This window comes from Anoplopoma fimbria, chromosome 13 (genome assembly GCF_027596085.1).
Source record: "Anoplopoma fimbria isolate UVic2021 breed Golden Eagle Sablefish chromosome 13, Afim_UVic_2022, whole genome shotgun sequence".
NCBI classification, from domain to species: Eukaryota; Metazoa; Chordata; class Actinopteri; order Perciformes; family Anoplopomatidae; genus Anoplopoma; species Anoplopoma fimbria.
Window position 1 is genome coordinate 21722927 of NC_072461.1, and position 21059 is coordinate 21743985.

At 39.3% G+C, this 21059-nt stretch overlaps 1 protein-coding gene across 1 annotated transcript in view; it reads left to right on the top strand.

The window, feature by feature from the left end:
* The window catches only part of si:dkey-215k6.1 (transmembrane protein 132C), a 234560-nt gene that overhangs the window by 202467 nt on the left and 11034 nt on the right, over positions 1–21059 (top strand). The window contains exon 7 of the mRNA XM_054610157.1: positions 18484–18689. Coding sequence (XP_054466132.1) covers positions 18484–18689 — 206 coding nt within the window. The remainder of the gene's footprint in view (positions 1–18483; positions 18690–21059) is intronic.

Sequence of the window (21059 nt, forward strand, 5' to 3'; positions counted from 1 at the left end):
AATCAATTTGAAGCAGGTGTCTGAAGGTCATGAAACTATTCTTGTCGATGGAGGTGGTAGAGCACATCAGATTTAAAAGAAAGAGAAGGACACATTTTTTTTCTTTAAAGGAGAGCCTACATGTTGTCTCTTCACTTGAATATAGAATAGAAGGAAGGTCGTGAGGTGTGAAGGAGGTGAGGGGGCGGAAGCAGGTGAGGGGAGGGAGGAGGCTTGAATCCTGAAGGCCACCAGGGGGCAGAGCTGCTTTTGGGTTACTGTTAGTGTGATACTCAAGTAAAGGCGAGGTTGGAGTTAGGCATGAAGCAATTTGACCGATCCTAAGTACCGTCCCCTCTTAGTTACTGTTGCTAAGGAAGACACGCTTGACAAAAAGAAACATGGCAATGAAGGTTCTATTTAGCCAGGTGCAGAGTGAGGATATGATAGCATTGGGATGTTAAACGTTGTGTAGGCTTTATAGAAATAACACCAAAAACTACTTCAGGGACCCACGTAGAATTGTTCAGAAGAAAAAAAAGTTAGCCATGATGTTTTCTGGCTAACCTTAACTCACCTTTCTATCATTTTCGAAAACTCTTAACTAACTACTTTTGATGTAACTATACAATAGGTTTTTAGTATTCGTATTAGTTGTTGCACTTACTGTATTCGTAGCAGTTCGCTGCACTTATTGGTCAGTGGTTCGTTTACTGCACTTATCCTATTCGATGTGTTTGTAGCACTTATTATACCCGTATTAGTCTGTTGCAATTATTGTTTTCCCGTAATTTGCTTCTGCACTATACTTTTGCTCTGGTTTATGCTTTAAGATGCTTGTTTAAGAAAGGAGATGCACTTATGACTTCTGGTGACTAGTAGTTCTGACTGGGTGAATGACCTATGTTGAATACACTTCCTGTAAGTCGCTTTGGATAAAAGCGTCTGCTAAATGACTGTAATGTAATGTAATGTAATGTAGTTAGTTAGCATTTTGCTAATAAGATGTGTCTATATAGATTGTACTGTGTCTATGAAGAATGTGACACCAATGTAAAGTGACCTACATAGTACCATGCTTCAACTATTATTGGACTACAGAGGGAAACGGGGCGAGAAAAAGGGTTAACTAATGGGTGAGGCTAGGCTAGGGTTAGCCTCCTGGTAACTTATATGAGTCAATACAATGTCCTCACAAGTGACAAAAACTTGTGTTTAGGTAGTGTGGGAGTAAAGTAGGGCTGATACTGACATACTGTGGGCTCATTGGGGGAGATACTTACTTGTACAAACTTAGATGGAAAGTAAATGTAACTTAAATATGACATGCTGCACAAAATGTTGAGTTAGGAAATATGAAACCGTCTAAGAAAACATATCAGGTTATCATAAGTGCAGATAAGGCTCCTATTTTCTCCTTTTGGTGGCTTTTTTTGAACTAAATGCATTTAAAGCAGTTATTAGTGTCTTAGTCATCACGGGGCAAATATCAAATTTTGTCAGAGAATTGAAAAGAAAATCGATAAGCAGGTTTTTGTGACACCAAATCCATCTTCTCCCTCGGGGCTTAACAATGCTTCTATTACCGCCATTTCTTTTTTCATTTCCTGTTAACGCCAAGTGTTGCTTGCACTATGACACACTATTCATAACATCAAGATGAGTTGACATCAGGCTTTAGGAGCAAGTGGAACTGATCAAAATGAATTTAATATAACTCAGAGAAATAAAATTCTGCATGTTGCTTCAAAACATTCATGGTTCAAGGATCATTTATTGACATCCTGCAACACAGGGTTGCTCGTTTGCTTCTATCACTTTCTATAGTTTCTTTTGGTGTCACATTTGCCTGGAGTGACTATAAACATAATATATAGTACGTATAATGTTCTTTCCTCTTGCAGTGAATGTAAATTCCGGCTGTTATGTATCCCATTGTGTACTTACTCTTGGTCAATGTGGGAGCTGTCACTGTGTATATGCAACAAAGTCACAAGGACAATTTCCTGTATATTTATTGCTCTTGGCGAAGAAATTGATTCGTCGTGCATTGTTTTTAATATTTGAGCTGCCGCCTGGCTGTTCATTAAAACATAAATTAAGAAATCAATCATATCTGGAGGGTTTAAACTCTTTGCTTAGGCTACTTATATTATGTATGTTTGTACAGTAAGTTTTTGAAGAGCACACTTGTCCAATATTGTAAGCATCCTCTCTTGGCAAAACAAATTGCGTTTTTTAAGAAGTCCATGTATTCACGATCTTTCAATCTTATGAATGGAAGTGAGTAAAGGATAATTACAGTTAACTAGGGATATTTATTTTGGTACGCAGTAGTCCTGTGTAAATCTCTGGGTATTGCAAACCACCAACACTGGGATGAGCAAAACAAAACAATGTGCAACTACTTTGTGAGTTAATTTGGAGCAAAATTTTGGATAAAAGTGCCAACTAAGTCGTGGATTTAAAATATTTTTAAAAGTCAATTAATCAATCAAATCAAGTTTGCCATCATTAACCTGTAAACCTTCTCAGCAGCTTGTTGCAACCATGCCAGTACTGATTATTGCAAGACGCAGAACAATTGTGGAATTTAAACAATATATAGCAAATGATAATATATCTTAAAAGGAGGCTGTGTTGATTTAAAATAGAAGTTGTCTTCAGCAATTTTTAGCTAAGCGCTGGTCAAGACAAGACAAGGTCAATTTTAGAACAGAGATTATTTTCAGAAACATATGGATGACATCATGGAGACTTCGTCTATATAAGAGTTTTTTTATGTTTTTAAAAGTAACATAATGCAAATACCAAAGTTGAGGGTATAACGTTCACTTTAATGAATGGATTGATGAGGAGAGCATGAATTTTGTGAGAGAAGAAGTAACAAAAACAGGACGTGGAAGAGGAGACAAACTGTGAGAGGATTCTGTCCAGGTGCCTTGGGTCATTTGAGAGCCTAGAAAAGAAATGAAAGGTAAAGTGGATTAAAGGCAGAGGTCACTCATACACACACACACACACACACACACACACACACACACACACACACACACACACACACACACACACACACACACACACACACACACACACACACACACACACACACACACACACATAACTAAACTCACACACATTTTCCATTTAGCAGTAACAGGCTTAGGAAATAGCCAGCGATTTAAAGCGGAGGACATCAGACCAGACCATTAGTAACGCCCAAAGACATATATCTGTGGAAGCTGTGACCTTGACCGGGTCTAAAACTATTTTTTTTTTTTTAGACCTCCAGTGATCCACTTCTTTCAACACAGAAAGTGATTTTGTTGTTAAATCAGCAAAACCCTGAACGTTCCCCAATGCATCCCCATAAAATGTTCAACAGATTGGTTAGGGACAAAAACTGTCAGCAAGTGAAAATAAAATTCTTCACTCTGGGCTTTATTTACTACAGTAAGCAGTAATAGTACAGAAATCTCTTGCATCAATCTTGCATCAGAACTGATATTAGAATTTCATAGTATTGAATTATTTAGAAGGTTTAGGTTTATTTGCAGATGTGAAATTAGATGCAGAAAAAAAAACTGGTCTAAAGTCAATTGCACTATGTAAAGGACACGTTATCCAGATAGTTAGACTGACCACGCCCTAAATTCACTTGTGCCATGCACTTTAAACTTAATGAGTGGGAGTGAAGGGACTAAATAAGTTATTAAATGTGTGGTTACTAGTGTTGATAGAGGCAAAGTGGGAAAGAGACATATGTGAATGAAAGAGAGGAAGTGAGAGAGGAAAGGTAAGAAAGAAAAGTGAAATACTAAGGGATGTGTTCACACTGTGTGGGTGTGTGTGTGTGTGGGTGTGTAGCAGAGGGTGAATTATGGCTGAGATGTGACGCCGTGCCCTGTGTCACACTCGCCCTCTCACCTCCATAAAATATACTGGCCTCAATCAATAACTAATTAGCTGCTAATTACCATGCTGAAATACACAGCAGCAATCACATAAACATTCAAACATCCCAGTATTGATAACTTAAGTAGGGTGGCGTTATGTGTTACACCTCCAAATACTGTTTTATAACGCAAACACACACCTATAATTCAGGGCTATCACTTGATGAAGATGAAAAGGTCAAGAAGAGAACAGTTTGACTACCAATACGCCCAAAATACACAATCTGAAAAGATCTTTACGGAAATACTTGATAAGTGCATAGAATGGGACTAGCAGCCTTTAACATGTAGAGCTATGTGACGGACCAACATACACTGGAACAGACTGTACCTTACTTTTGTTAGCTGCTGCTCTGCGTGGACAACAGAACATTCCAGTTCTGCAAAAGAAGAAAACATGTTGCAATTATTGTTTTCGTAGTAATTTGCCTCTGCACTATACTTTTGCTCTGGTTTATGCTTTAAGATGCTTGTTTAAGAAAGGAGATGCACTTATGACTTCTGGTGACTAGTAGTTCTCTTGAATACCTATGTTGAATACACTTCCTGTAAGTCGCTTTGGATAAAAGCGTCTGCTAAATGCCTGTAATGTAATGTAATGTAATGTTATGTACAGGATGAAAGCTCCCAGGCAGCATAATAGCCAGCGTAAATTTAACCCATGTACAATCGGGTATGTGCGGATAACATGCAGCCTCACTCCCACTATTGGACATTGTGTCCCTTTTTATTTCATATTTGAACCACTGCAGAATAACTTATTCACAATCACTCCGCCAGAAACGGTGAAAACATTTATTTATTTATTATACGATAAGATCATTTAAAAAAAGCTTCATTTTATTTTAACATTGTTTCACTCTGGCCATCAGGGGGGCTTCATCCACCTCCGTCCTGCCCTCATGCTCCCCAGTGGCCTCCGTCCATCTCTCTTTCTCTCTCTCTCTTAGCCTGACATTTTGGCAGCTGTTGCCATGCCTCCATTTTGCATTCCCAAAGGGAGCCATGTTGTTCCCTGGCAGTGCATTAGCGCCCCATCACTGGCACATGTGGACAGTTCAGACACTACAGATAGGACTGCTGCTAGTTGTCCTTCAGATGTGTGTGTGTGTGTGTGTGTGTGTGTGTGTGTGTGTGTGTGTGTGTGTGTGTGTGTGTGTGTGTGTGTGTGTGCATCGTTCTGTCCTGCCCTGTGCTTGACCTGTCTTTGTAATGATGCAGTGGTATTGGTAATAGCAGATAGCTCAATGTTCTCTCTTCAAGATCTGAGTAGCAGCTTTCTGGGTGAATGAACACATTTATGTGTAGATGTCTTTGAGGTCAGTGCCAAAGAATCCCCTTAAGTTTGTACTGCTCAACAGATTACTACAACATTTTTCAAGGTTATACTTGTGACACCCAAAGACACATATCTGTATTTTGTTTAATATTTAGTTTGTAAAAATAGCCATAAATGTATCATTCAAGGATTCCGTGCTGATTTAACAGTCCGTTACCTTCAAGACTCCAACTGAAAACTAGTTAAGATTTGTGAGTTCAAATTCTTACTGGGCCTGGCCTCACTTGTTCCAGCTAAAGTCACTCAGGCTTTTTATTCCAGCAGAATCTGCCCTGTACCAAACTCCTTCAAACATTCTTTTCACCCATGATCTGGTCCAAAGCCAATACTTTGGCATGAAAACACACACTCTCCCTCTCACTAAAACAGAACGTTTAACCAGAGATCAAACCGACCCTTCACTAAGCCCCGCCCCTGCTGCTACTCCGTCAAGCTATCAGAGCTACCATGGAGCCCACACTGTCACTAACCGCACTCCCTGAATAAATATTATAATTTTTGGGGGAAAAATGTAATAGGGATTTCAGAGAGAAGCAGACAGAAGGGTTTGAAGGCTATATCTATGATGTCAAAGTGATTCAGCACCGAATACAGGTCAATTAGAGAAAGACAGAAGCTGAAGCCTACAGATCACAGTGCTAAAGTCCACTTGGTTTTAATGTGGAAAATCTAAAATAAAACGTTTACATATGTACCCAAATCTTAACCAAGAGACTTAATTGTCCCCCCAAAAAAAAAAAAAAATCTCTACAGCCTAAAAAATTGCTAATACAGAACATTTTTTCTGCCAAAATTGAACTGGAGCATGAATGTGCGTGAATATATAACCATACACAACCAGAGTCTATCAGGCCTGCCAGGTCCCATCACACTCTGTTCAGGTTGCAGACCTCTGGAAGAGTCAAACTTCTTCTTCTTCTTCTTTACTCTTTGACCATCTATTAGCTCCTATCATAGCTAGTTAAACGGACCCTAACACTAACAGACTGGTGGCTATGCAACACAGAGGCAGTGGAGCACCATTCTTTATTCAAATTCATTCCCATTTGTGAAAAACAAAAGTTATATATATTTCCACATATATGAAATCACTTGGGGTAACACTGGGTAAAACCCCCGGGGCGTGGCTGCTTTTAGCGCTGTGGGAAGCATTAGTGACAATTTACATTTCCTGGAGCAGCACTGGATATATTTTCCAACTGAATAAATACAAAAAGAAAAAATATATATTTGGAATCCATTTAGAAATCTATGCATTCTGTAATTGTTTTAAAGGGACTTTTATCTAATTACCCCCGGTTCGGTTCCTTTTACAGATGTATTTTAACTAGTTTATTTTTTCTGTACACTTTTCCCGTGTGTGTTTCTGCGCTGTTTTGTGAAACATAAGCACTTGTCTCCCAGTGGCCCACATGTTTGTGCTCATACATGCATTCATAAACTCACACACACACACACACACACACACACACACACACACACACACACACACACACACACACACACACACACACACACACACACACACACACACACACACAAAACGACAAAGGAAATGTACAATGTGTAACTAAACCTGAGAAAATAAAAGAGAGAGAAAGTAATGATGAAACAGAGAAAAGGGCAAAAAAAGATATAGAGCTAGAAAAGGGAGGATTATGCTTAAACAAAAAAAGACAGATAGATTATATGCTTGAGGAAAATGAGACGCGAGGCCACACATCATGAAACACAAGTCTGATATTTATTTCAAGAATATACAAGAATGATTGTTCATCAATAAAACATCAACATACTTATTTCGAATCCAAAAAAAGACAGAGACTGCTGCTCTGTCCTCCTCTCTGTTCAGTGAATAGGTTACTCTCCATTCATCCAGTCCAGTTTGAGGTTACAGGGAAAAGCAGATCAGCCCAGATGCCCTTGTTTCCCCAGCCATGTCCTCCAGCTCCTCCTGGGGGATCCCGAGGCCGCCTCATGCTGGTTCGGATGTATAATCTCTCCAGTGTGTTGTGGGTCTGCCCCGGGGTCTCCTCCCAGTCGGACGTGTCCAGAATAGCTCCACGGCCTCCATGAGGCATCCTGATAAGATGCCTGCACAGTTTAAAGCTGTTTTTCTAGTTTCTTAAATTGCCTCCGTCTCCAGTCATTCCTTTTTTTTCTCTGCCCTTCTTTGTCATGTTTACCACGTCCCCTTTTTGCACTCAGACTATTTAGAAGTTGAGAAGTGAAAACACAGAGGAGGAATGAAACGGAAAGAGAGAGACGGAGAGAGAGACTGCCTAGATGTACTGCTGCATTTCCCTCTGCTCTGTGCTCTTGTTAGCGGCCAGCGGTCGGCCTCCACTGCAGGGCTATTACTGTAACATTAGAAAGGCCAAGATGTTGACCTGCTTTTACAAAGGTCAAGCATGTGGCCTATCCAGCATTACACCACTAATGTTTACGCACACGATGAGAGCTCCAAGGAAGGCTTAATCTCTGTATAAAGGGCTGTTTGGTGGCAAGCAAAGTGCAGTCTCAACTTTTCAACTACACATATTATAAAAGCAGTCAGTTTCGTGTACACCGTATATCACAGGGTGTTTCTTCCTCACCGCAGTCAGCAACAAGACCGGTTTCATAATCAATACTTACTTTTTTGTAGCATGAATAGCTTATTTATGCAGAAGTAACAGTAGAATTGGTGATCAGACTGTACAAAGGATGAAGGTATGACCTAGTTACTTACAGGTAAAGAAAAGTAAAGACTATGGAGTAATCTTTTAGAGCGTACTAACCTACCTAAATTAATACTTTTGTACAACTTCAAGACAGAAAATGCGTTAGCTCTAATGCAGGATAGAAGAATGAATACATGACTTGTGCGGTGACTGTTGTATTTTATATATATAATAGGATTTTAATAAGGTGTCAGGAATAAGCATAAAAAAAAGACCAACTCTCACAGCAAATACGGACACTTACTAAAGCACCCCCCCGACACACACACACACACACACACACACCTAGGCCACAATAGGGCCATACAAGCAGACATATTGGGGCCAGTGTTGACTTATATCCCTATGCTAATAAGCATGCTAATTTGCACCACTGTCCAACACACACACATGCAAAGACGCACACGCACACAAATATAAACCCACACAGAGAAAAGCCTCCTTTTCCTAAAGCCCTGTAGACCTCAGCACCAAAGAGAGGGGAGTCAAAGTTAGAGAGTCTTTGAAGTAAAGCTTTTTATAAACTACTTTTCATTGTCTTATTGGAGAGAGACAGTAAAGAAGATAGAAAGAAGAGAGTTAGGTTTAATAAAAGAATAAGGGGAGGTAGGATCTGATCACCCACGTTGTGAAATTGAACCTGGTGGAGGCAGCCTATTAGCTATTTATTATAAGAGTGCTAATATTGCAAAAGAAAAATGCCACTTATTCATTTCATATGGTTGTTGTTGTTATGCTGCTACTGACTGGCTGATACAGTTACAGAGACACGGAACTGATATTCCCCAAATGCAGCACAGCACCAGAATATCATCCAGAGGAGAGACGTAGTTATGAAAACTGGCTGCAGGAACAAACAACAAGGCGTGATAAGATTTGTTCACTAGTTAAAGACCAGAAAAACAAATAATATATTTAAAAGTGTGTTCTTTATTATTGCTGTTTACCTCATATGTCCATTTATATTCATTTTGCTGTCTGTGTAGGAATGTTTCCATCCAATATATAATGAATTACAAACACACTTTTCAAACGGCGGTTAAATCTATTGCTATTATTAGCTTGTGTTGTATGCTTTCATGAAATATAATGATAAGATAACGAGCAAGTCATTGTATTGTAGTCTCAGCGAATGTTAAAATCATTATGCTTAACAGTTGACTGTGATCGGCTCCATGGGAGCAACAGCAACCTGGCTAAATGATAGATAAAGTAACCTTTTAGGATACAAAAATAAAATCCCACCCGTCAAAAAGAGATGTCTGTCATTTATCTTACATCAGCTCATATCTCTTTCATACTTCCGTCTCTCTGTTTGTGTCTTTTCTTTGGTATATCTCTTTATCTTTCTCCCTCCTAATGTATCTTTTAGGTTTTTGCCGTGTCACCTTCTGGCTGTTTTCTGTCGTTAACCTTTCATAACTCTTGCCATTCTTTTCAATCCATTACTGGATTTATTTTTCTTTGTTTCTCTATTCATTTCTCTTTCTTTATCCCTCTCTCCTACTCCGTCTCCATCTCTCTACTCTCTGTTGATTAGACAGCTTTACTGTGGAGAATAGCAGAGTGCAAATGGCCATTAGAGAACATTCTACTCCCTCCTTTTCCAAATTCAAAATGACAGGCCTGGTGATATGCTGCTAACTCGTGTGTGTGTGTGTGTGTGTGTGTTATGTGTGTGTGATTATGTGTGTGTGTGTGTCTGTATACCTTCCAACTGCTCTCTCCATCAGCTGTCTATTATATGAGCCAAATCAGAATAATATATCAGACTATAGGCTGCAAACGGGTGCACTTGTGAGTGTTCACAGTTTGTGTCTTTGTGTGTGTGTGTGTAGGTGTGTGCGTGCGTCCATGCGTGCATGTGTGTGTGTGTGTGTGCCTGTGTGCCTCCTACCTAAATGACAGCCATATGAAACTATGTGCAGAGGAGATTGGCCTAGAGTGGGTTCTCTTAAATGACGGACAGGTGGGAGGTCTAATCCCATCAGAGAGTTGATTAGCCTGTCCCTCAGGGCCCGCCCCTGTCTACGGAGGGGGCCCTGATTGGATGATATGATTCCTAAAGTCGGATGGATTGGATTGCCTGAGGCAGAGAACAAGTGGAACGGGCAGAGAGGGAAGGAGGGAGAGTGTGAAACACACGGAGAAAAAAGATTGCTAGATGAAATCTGAGAGTGAGAGAGACGGATGGGTTGCGTTGCAGCCAGAAAATATGCATCTGAGAGAGACTAATAGTGAGAATCTGACACTGTTAGAGATAGACGGGAGACAGAGGGAGAAGTAACTGTAAATTCAGACAAATCACTTAGCTTGAAGGGAGATGAATATGGATTTAAATAAATGACTCAGCTTGGGGAGATCACCGGTAAATGGGGTGAGTGGGTGGTTGACTTTAGGGGGCTCCTGGGTAGGTTTTTGAGGAAGGGAAGGGAAGTCGAGTGGGGGAGAGAAGAGTAATAAGCTAAAAGCTCATTCTGTAGTCTCAGTATTGGTTTATGCAGCACCAAAAAACAGGAAAAAGCTAGCTCAACTCAACACAATGTGGAGAAATGCAGTCCGGAGTACACAGTTACTGTTAAACTTTTAAATACGATTCAGGCAAAGGTGGAACATTCAGCAGCTAATGTTAGGTCAAAAAACACCTTAATTTTTGGCGCATTTCAATTTCAATGTGTACTGCAAATATGAAATGAACATACACAAAGTAACCAACGGTAGATGAAAAGAACATTATATGTAGCCTGAATGTCCCAATATAGATAGAGTGACATCTTAAGTCAGTAGCTGAGAACAGAAGAGTGTATGAAGCCAGACGTGACAACTCCAATAGAAGTAAAGCACAACTTGGCCAGTACAAGAAAATCCACAGTGGACCTCATACCCTAATTTGCACTTAATAAACAATATTTCAAATAGCTCTCTGTTAGAAGAGGAAGAATATATTGCTATCATCACACCTCTTTGGACAAGAAACGCAGCGGGCATACACTAGCAGCACTGGTCTGTCACATATTTATTATATCAATAAATAAAGTCACCAGGGGGGCCTGAGATGTATTTTAAAGTAATGACAAATGCCCTGTGGTAACAGTGGTAGAAACAAATTAGTTTAATGTAATACAGCGGCCTCTAAACTGACAAGGCCAATGCTTTTTTGAAAGAACAAGCAGAAGTTCCTTTGGGGGGGACGGATCCAAAACAGCAGCAGGTGGTTTGACGAGCGCACAGCCGCAGTAGCAGAGTGTTACAGGCGCTGCACGTTCACGCACATCACATTGAGACATGACCATCAATTAACCCCGACACAAAAGCCCAGAATAAAACATGTAATTTTCTCTGAAACAAGCCTGAGGTCTGTGGGTCAGAGGTTCCTGCATGCATAATATCCTGTTTAGACTGTGGGAGGATCATTATAAGTAAAAGTACTTTTAGTTTAAAAACATAAAAGAGCCGAGAAGAAGTCGAATTGTCAAACTGCTACACTAATAACATTTTGTAGCTCATAGGGTGTTTGTATACAACAATGATAAGAAAGGGTTCGAGCTTTTGACACTAATAAAAGCTGTGAAAAAATAATAATTTACCACCTTATTTTACATTTGAAAAAACTGTGCAAGATCTTTTCAAGGAAAAAAAATACCATGTGCATGTCCTACCCACATGACATCACTGTGCACTTGTTGGTGTATGTGAATGTGTGTGTGTGTGTGTGTGTGTGTGTGTGTGTGTGTGTGTGTGTGTGTGTGTGTGTGTGTGTGTGTGTGTGTGTGTGTGTGTGTGTGTGTGTGTGTGGGATTCAGTTAAGCTTTCTGTCTGCTTTTTGTTGGAATGGCTGCTGAGAAGTTAGGAAAGTTTTCAGCAATTGTCTCTGGAGGTTTGTAACAACTGTTGTGGTGCTGTTTTGCGGTATTGGATGAAGGTGAAGACAGTTTTTCTGGCCTCTGTGCTTTCAACAAGTCCTAACTGCTGAGATCCACACTTTTACTTTCCTCCCCACCACTGCTTTCTCTCTGCTTTGCCTTTACTCTTCTTTTACCCCCCCCTCTCTCTCCCTCTCTCTCTCTCTGTGTCTCTTCAATTTTCTCTCCCTTTGCTTACCCTCTCTCGTTCTCGCTCCTGTTTGTCCTGCTCTCTCTCTTTCTCTTTCTCTTTCTCTTTCTCTCTATCTGTGTCTTCCCCAGAAACAGAGAGATTAAATCCATTCTTCAGTGTCCTCAAACCTCCAACTCAGCTGTTTACTTGCAAAAAAAACACCAATACACTTGTTTTGTTTTGGGTGTGTGTTTGTGTCTGGTTTTGCATCTTTGTGTGTGTGTGTCTCTTACTGAGTCTGTTTGTGCATAGCGGCCACCCCAGACTGATTCCTATTTCCTTACAATTATTATAAAAATAACTGTAGGCCTCATAGTAGTAACAGTTCATTTGAAGTAATAATAACAAATTGTATTCCTTCACAGTCTCAGCATTTCTTTATTCTAATGCATCTTACTTTCCTGATGCTGATTTTATTTATTTATATTTCTTTTTTGGGAGATTCATGAGGCTTTTTTGAACATTAATGACGTAAAGCTTTTTGAAGTTAAAACCTTTGTGCCCTGCTCTCTCTAAACTGAATGTGACTGGTCTGTCATGTTTAAACGTTGTTTCATATTCCAGGAGGACAACCTAATGTTTAAAGTTTCCATTTGACTCTGTTTTTCGTTGGTAGCCATGAAAGTTTCATCTAATACCCTCTGTGACTCAAACAGAAGAAACAGTTGATATATAGAGCCATTTATCCGGAAAAGTTATTTCACCTAAATCAAGGTCAGTGGTTTACCAAAATAACTAAATCATTTATTGTCTTTAAAGGAACAGTTTAACATTTTGGGAAATACGTTTATTACCTTTTTTTGCCGAGAGTTAGATTGATATTTATTCATAGACTCTGAGACCTTGGTGGCGATTGTTGCCCTCGAGGCAAAATATTTTCTGAGTTTTCCTCTTAAAAATTAAAACCTCCACCACTGATGTAGTAAGAACTGGAACAGAATAGAGAATGCAGACCTTTTGATGCTGCTGCAGTGTTTACTAATGTGCATTCTGCAAACATGGGTACTGATTTTAATATTATTATTATAATTGTTATTATTCAGTTTGTTTCATTTTCAATCAAATTTTCCAATAATTATGGCATTCTATTCCTGTTTTCTGTGCTGGCTCTTGCATATTCAGAGATGACAGTGGTAACGATTTTCTCAGCAAGTCTCGTCAAAAGAGCAAATAAGCGTAGTTCCCAAAATGTGGAACTATTCCTTTAACCACATATGATAACTGATTTAATACGGCAGGCATCGGGCATGACACAGGCGGAAATTACAACCACTCATATTGGTTTTCATGTCATCAAAAAATAAAAAATAGGTAGAAAAACAATATACATGTATGAATAAAGGTTTAACAAGCTCTCTTATTTTCTCCTCTGCTCTCCACTGCCGCTGGTCCCCAGCTGTGTGTATGTTTGAAGTTGTGTGTGTGCGTGTTTCTGCTCGTATTCACGCATTAATGCTTTCTCTGTGTGTCGCCTTCTCCACATCATGTCTCTCGCAGCTCTCGTGAGTCTATTTTGGCATTTTGCTACACAGCTCTGGGCCATGTGGACACACACAGACACACACGCACACACACACACACACACAGAATACAGCAAAAAGAATATAGAAGAAGTAAAAAGTTAACATGACCAAGAGAGAGGAGAGGAGGTGGAAAGAAAATGAGAATAAAAAATGAGAAAGAGAAAGGAGGAAAAAGTTGCTAGAAAATCAACAAATGCTTCTAAGTGTTCCGCTGTAAACAGGTAAAGCAGTTATTATTTACCTGGCATATACAATTCAACATGCTAGTGCTATCTTAGAATGAGGATTATGAGTTGTATATCATGTCAATTTCATGCATTTCTTTTGTATTGCAGTGGAATCCAATCAATAGTTTTTAAAATCTCCTGTGTTGCTGACCTGATAAGTTCTAAGCCTTTTCTTTTCAAACTTTTGAACTAAAACTAGATTTTCTAAAAAGTTCCTTTGAGGCATTCCGCCATAGAGCAGAAGTAATTCAGTAAGCCTGTCATAGGAATGACAAACCTGGACAATGGCTACAGTGATAGTTCAAGCAGAGCCGTTGTGCATTCCCTCCAATTCTGCTGTTTTAGACCTCCATTGGAAACCAAACCCCTGCCAGAGTCACCGTGTGCAGTTTTCACACTGATTTATACCAGGAATATAAAAATGATTTGGAGAAATAGTTTGAGGCACCAAACAGTCTAACGTCCCTTTGATGTTAACAAGCGGTAAATCAGGTTTCAGAGAGAGAGAGGAAGATGAAGAGGGAGACGGTGCGATGGGGAGGGCGAGCGAGGCGGAGACAAAGGAAAGAGAGAGGGTCAACAGAGGGAAATAGGGGGATGTTGGGGGAGATATAAAGAAAGAAGGAAATTGAAACGAGGAAGCAGAGAGCAGAAGGGTTGGGCCACTTTTCCTTTTATGTTTGGGGAGCGAAAGTCAAATTGAAAGAAATTAAAAAGGTGAGAGGAGATATAGAGGAAACGGTTTAGCTCTTATGTACAAAATGTTAACCTCTTTTGAGATGAAAGAGTTTCAGGAGGAAGCCAGAAGAATAAATGTCTCACCACACTAAATGTGTGTCAGCGCCGTGTGTGTGTGTGTGTGTGCTGGTTTGTGTTTATCAGGGAAAGTCTGATCCAGTCAGAACTTGACAATAATCTGCCAGAACCTGCGTGTAAAACTTCAAAAGTCAATATATTGAAATATTTTAATGTCAAAAATGGTCTCCAAATTCTCACTCCTTCAAATTCTACAGTCTGTAGTGAGGGTTGAACCTCTCCTTTACGTATTTTATTATTTTACCTTTCTTATTCAAACACTCATTAAAACCTCCTGCTAGCTGGCAGGTTAGCGTCACTCATATTGAGCAGAAAAGCTCTCATGAACGTTCTGCTGTTGTGTTCGTATGGTGGACTCATGCCGAGGCAAAGTTATCTGTTTGCATGAATCAGTAATATTTTAAAATTAATGTAGAGAAATAATACTTTGTAACAGTGAAAATCTAAAAGTAACATTTATCTTGTATTTTGTCATTTCTAGTATGAGTGAATTTCGACCACAGACTCATGTTTTTCAAGTTATTATGTAGATTCAATTATGTTTTGGGAACCATTTACTATTATATTGTATTGTGTGTTCAGACAGAACACTGGGTACAATTTTAGGGACATGGAAGCTTCGTGAGCATACCATTGAAATCCTGTTTTTGACCTGACAAATTTGAACCCAATATTCACTCTCCTGTAGGCTGTTTTTTTCATTTCCATTAGGTCCTGAGAAAAATATCTGGGTCTGGAAATTGTTGTCTGAAGGGGATGTGAGAGGAGTAAGACAGAATATACAGCAACTGTGCAGGCAAAGGTACCTAAAATAATCACATAAAAGAGGATAAAGGCTGAGTGGAACTGCAGAGTTGACTGACGCACCTTTAAAAAATAATGTAAAAAATACTGGTGTCTGCTGTTAAATTACCCACAGCGAAATTTCTTGGTTTTCCACACTGTACCATGTAACTTGGGTTGCTTAAACTCCCAAATTCTCAGAAATACACAGGATACACACATGTTTAAGGTTTCAAAAATACAAAGCAGTAACATAAGTAATAATTGTCAATAAAGGAGGTTGAGATAAAAAGAGTTTCCAGCTCAAATTCCTTCAAAATGAAGACTTTGGGAAGTTACCAAATAGAGGTCAATGAATGTTAAGAATACATATATATATATATATTTAAAAACTGAGCAGAATAATTAATGGGAAGCAGGGCCGGGGGGAATTAAAGATTAATTGTAGGGAAATTAGCTGTTTTGCATATTACGGTAGAAAAACATTTATTTAGACAGGAAGTGAGAGTCAGACAGACTGTATGAGACGGACGGACGGACAGAGAAAGTCAGACAAAAGGAGTTCATGATGAACATAAGGCTGAGAGTGAAATAGGACGGGGTGGGCAGAGTAAGTGTAGCGTGGAGAGATGAAAGAGAGATTAAAAGGGAATGTAAGTGTGAGAAAGAGGGGGAGGAGAAGTTATATACACGCCAGGAATGGAATGAAAAAGAATCAGAAATAATGAGGGGGAGGGAAGGAGAGAAAAACATAATGACAGGAAATATACTCAACACAGTTTTGCAGTTATTGGTATGATTTGATATTTGCCCTCATTATAGAGTTTGCCTTTGTACATTTTGATGATTTTAGTCCATTTTCTTTATATTCATTGACACCATAGTTGTATAGCTTGAATATGCAGAGGATTTGAGTCAGTGAAAGTATAATTTTCGAGACAAAATATCAACAAAATAACCAACTGGCCCAGAATAATATATAATCCTTGCTTTAAAATACTGTATACTTACAAAATTCACAATATGCATGCATACGGTAACAATCAGTTCCTTATATGGGAAGAGGATGTTCTTTCTTTTTTATGAATCCATTGTTTGTAAAAGATGTGGGATGATTTGTCCAAGAAAATGTCACCTCAATCAGTCATGCAGTCAGAAAAGGAGGGTGAAAATGTAAATGACTAAAAATCTGTGCTTCTCCATTGTTCTGCTTGTCAGAGTATCTTTATGGGTGCTGTCCACTTTCTGAGACACAACCATAATAATCCAGTGTCTACATAAATGATTTGCACTTCAGTATCAACTGAATTTGAATAACACTTTTATAAAACTTGATATCTGCTTTTCATAATTATGGAAAAGGCATACTGGTCCTTCAGGACAATGTGTAACTACAGTCAGGTTTAAAAAAAAAAAGAATTGACTGACCAGACTTGACTGTCAATGATGATTTTTATACTCAAACAGAAAAATCTCCAGTATTTTGGTAATACAAGACCTGTCTGGAATATTATGACATATTACTGTATTAGATTGTTAACACTTGAAACAATGTGTAAGTACTGTAGTATTCTACTGCTGGAGCTAGTTTCACCTACTCAATATGCAGTAACAATAGGTAGTGTAGTCCAGTGTTTCCCACTCTGGGTGTCGAGACCCTCCTAAGGGTCACCAGATAAATCTGAGGGGTCACAATAATAACGATAATCTACAGTGCAAGTTCATTTTTGATACATTCCAGCACTGCAGACACAGTTATTAGAGCTGTGACTGACTCATGTTAAACCATGGGAGGATTATGAGTCAATTGGCTCCTGGACACACCAATGCTAAGGGCCCCACCATACTACATAGGAGCAAGAAACACAGACTCTGTAATGCTTTTTCTTGTTGGTGTTTTGCATCTCATTGTAATTATAATGCATCTATTTGTGATTTTCTGTCTCTTTGAGGTAATTTTGTGTCTTTTTTTTGGTCTTGTGTGTCGGTGAGGTAATTTTGTTTCTCTTTTAGGTAATTTGTGTGTGTTTTTTTTAAGGTCACTTTTGTGCTATTTTTGGTTGATTTGTGTTTCTTTGAATACATTTTGTGTTTGTTTTTGTCTTTTGTGTCTCTGTAGTCAATTCTTGTTTCTATGAAGTCATTCTTTTGTCTTTTCGTGTGTCTTTAAGGCCAATTTTTTGTCTTTTTGTGTCCCTTGTGGAGGAATTAGTATCTCTTTGTAGTCATTTTATGTTTCTGTGCGGTCATTTTGCATCTCTTTGAGGTCAATGCGTGTCTCTTCAACTGACATTTTGCATTTGAAGGGTAGTGGGGCCCCTGACTCTTTAGACCCCTTGGCCTGTTCCAAGTAGGCCCGTTTGGTAATCCATCCATGTGTTAAACATGTACCATAATGTGTGACTGTAAAATGTAGATGTGGCTTTATATAAATAACTGTAAACAATGACATTTAGATGACTCATAATCTCTAATTCATGTCAGTGTAAGATTGAAAATGTTCATTATTTCTCTTTTTGCCCTCTAGCCCTCTTCATATTTAAGAGCAGCTCCCCTACATCCATCGGCACACAGTTTAAAATGCAGTGCAAAGGTTGGCAGTGCTCTTGTGGGCGGTTTTATGTGTTCAAAGCAATTATACTAATCTCTTAAAATGAATATGATTTACTAGTTTTAGAATGTTGCACATTTATTACATTGCTCCAGATTGGTGGAGGTGAGATGAGCTCCATGGGTATTCACAAAACACCAAAATGCCACCGATGTTGCAGCAAGAAGCTACAGAAGCATATTATTAACCTTTCTTTCTAGAGCTCTTTGCAAAACAGTGTCCCAAAGTTCTTTTCAGAAATAATGAATGAATAAAAGTGTTAGCAAGGTTTTGGCTGCAAGAGCACGAATGTTCTCTCGCTCCAGGCTGTGCTCGAGGAATGCACAACAGAGGCTGCATCTGTTTCTGCTCAAATCACCAAGTTATGTCTGAGCGAGGTCAGTTAAAAATAACCGACTTAACTCTCCTTTTTTCTCTGGTCCTCTTTCCAGGTTTCCCCAAACTGTGACCAGGTCTTGGTGAACGGTAAAGAAATGCGCGGTCTGCAGTCTTTGGCCGTCAACTTCACCTACCTGCACCTGTCTGCTCAGCTGCACCTCACCGTCTGGGTGCCCAAGCTACCTCTGCAGATAGACGTGTCGGACACCGAGCTGAGCCAGGTGAAAGGCTGGAGGGTACCGATCATCACCAACAAGAGGTAAAACACCTGTATGACCTCAAGGGAACGGTTGAGGGAAAACATGGAGGGTGTTAGCAAAGTTTGCATTTTCATCTTGCATCATCTCCAGCTCCACCTGAAATTGTCAAAAAAACGAAAAGCTGCCAGTTTATCTATTTAAGGGCTCCAAAAACATGATTAGATTCATTAAGTGCCCATGAAAAGTAAGATCTGTACTGAGGGGAGCACTTTATAGTTGACAAATAAACTTTTCAATGCTTTCTGGAGGACAAACTAAAACGGTATATTTGACATTTCTGTTACTTATCAGATGACACATACACCAATAATAATATATCTGCAATAAGATATTATCGATAAATACATCATCCCAGCACATGTACTTTCTTGTAGCATAAAGGAAGCCTGCTAATAAAGAAACATTGATCCAAACCCACACAGGAATATACACATTGTTTGCAACTGAGAGAGAAAAGAAAAAGTAAACCGAGACAATGTGTGACTGTGAATGTGTGTCACTTTTTGCTATTGTGTGTGTGTTTCTATGTCTTTGTGTGTGTTTGCCCGCGCATGTGTGCATGTGTGCATGTGTGATATAGTGCTTATTGAATGGAGAAGTTGAGAGCACATAGCGTTCCAGCCAGTCTATAATTTCTTATGAGGTCAAGGTCTGCCAGGCTATACTGATGACACCCATTATGGCTTTAGCATCATTGCCACTGAATGAAGCATTCAGTCACTTTAACACACACACACACACACACACACACACACACACACACACACACACACACACACACACACACACACACACACACACACACACACACACACACACACACACACACACAGGCACACACTCTTTCTTTAAAAGGGAGACAATGCAATAGGGCGGATCAGTGACAGGGTGTTGGTGTGTGATTGTGCGTGTGTGTGTTAGAGTGACTGATTGCTTCATTTGGTGCCAACTGTTTTGTGCAGCTTTTTGTGTGTTTGTGCATTGTGAAAGAAGGAAGGAGGGTGAAGGAATAAACATACATAGAGAAAGAAGGAATGTAGGCCAGAATATAAACTGACACTGTAGCATATAACCGTAGTCTTCCCCTGCAGTAAGAAAATGGAATTCTAGATGAACATGATACAGCATAAACTAATTGTTGTATCAGAATCCTTACGAAACCATTTCTTGTTTCTTTCCCACAATTCTCAAAATGTATTGTTGACAGAAAATGTCTAAAATGTAACTATTCCTAGTGAACGTTGGTGGAAATTCAAGCTACAAGTCAAAGAAAAAAGAATGATTGTATGGATTCAGATCCAGTAAAAAAGGGAAATGATGAAACTTTATACACTAAGATTTCTCATGAGATACTGCACTCATTTGAATTGTAAAATATGTGGCACCTGTAACCTGAGATTGTCTATCACTGTGTATTTAGATTTGTATTGATAAAACACCTCATTTAGAAGATTTTGGAGTCTTGGTAGGAGTATATTCTCTGCCTTATATTTTACTTTCATCTTTGAGCCTAAATATCCCTTTTCTTTTTCCTTCTTTCTTTCTGTTACTTTTACTCCTCTTTCTCATAGAGTCTGTATCGTTAAAACAAATCTTTTCACTGAATGACATCTAAACTTTGTGTATTTCCTCTGAGGTCGGCATTATGACGTTGCTGTACGCACATCGAACATGTGACAAAGCTTCTATTGGAGCTGAGCACATGTATCTAAATGATTTATATATTCTAAGCAACTCTAACTTCAGTATAGAGAACGGGTGTGTAAGCAAGAAGTTACCATATTTTAATACACAGCTTAGATACTTGAACTCAAACTCAGTCACTATGGGAAACGTAGTTTTTAAGGCTCAGATTTTAATAACAGTGTATGCTTACTGACTTGTAGCACACACACTCAGCTAAAATATGCATGTGCACTTTCTTTCCCATGTTCCTAATGGTCTGTGTGTGTATTTCTTTTTGCCTGCATTCTGTGCTGCCTCTGTGCCTCTATTTGTGATTGTGCATGCTTGTTTGTGTGTGTGTGTGTGTGTGTGTGTGTGTGTGTGTGTGTGTGTGTGTGTGTGTGTGTGTGTGTGTGTGTGTGGGTGTGTGTGAGTGTGCGTGGTCATCTGTGTGTACATGTTGCTTCCATTCCCCATCTTACTGCGCCTTCCTGTTCTGCTGGACCTATTTTTCAATTTCACCAATTTCTGCTCAGATAGCCACCAACCTGTGTACACACACACAGAGACAAACACACACCTCTGTCTCCCCGGACTACAGTACTATCACAAGTGAAACACACATTCTCACACAGACACATGTGCAACTGGGACACTAGGAGATAGAAAGAAGATTCTAGTAATATTACCTGGGTTTCACACTC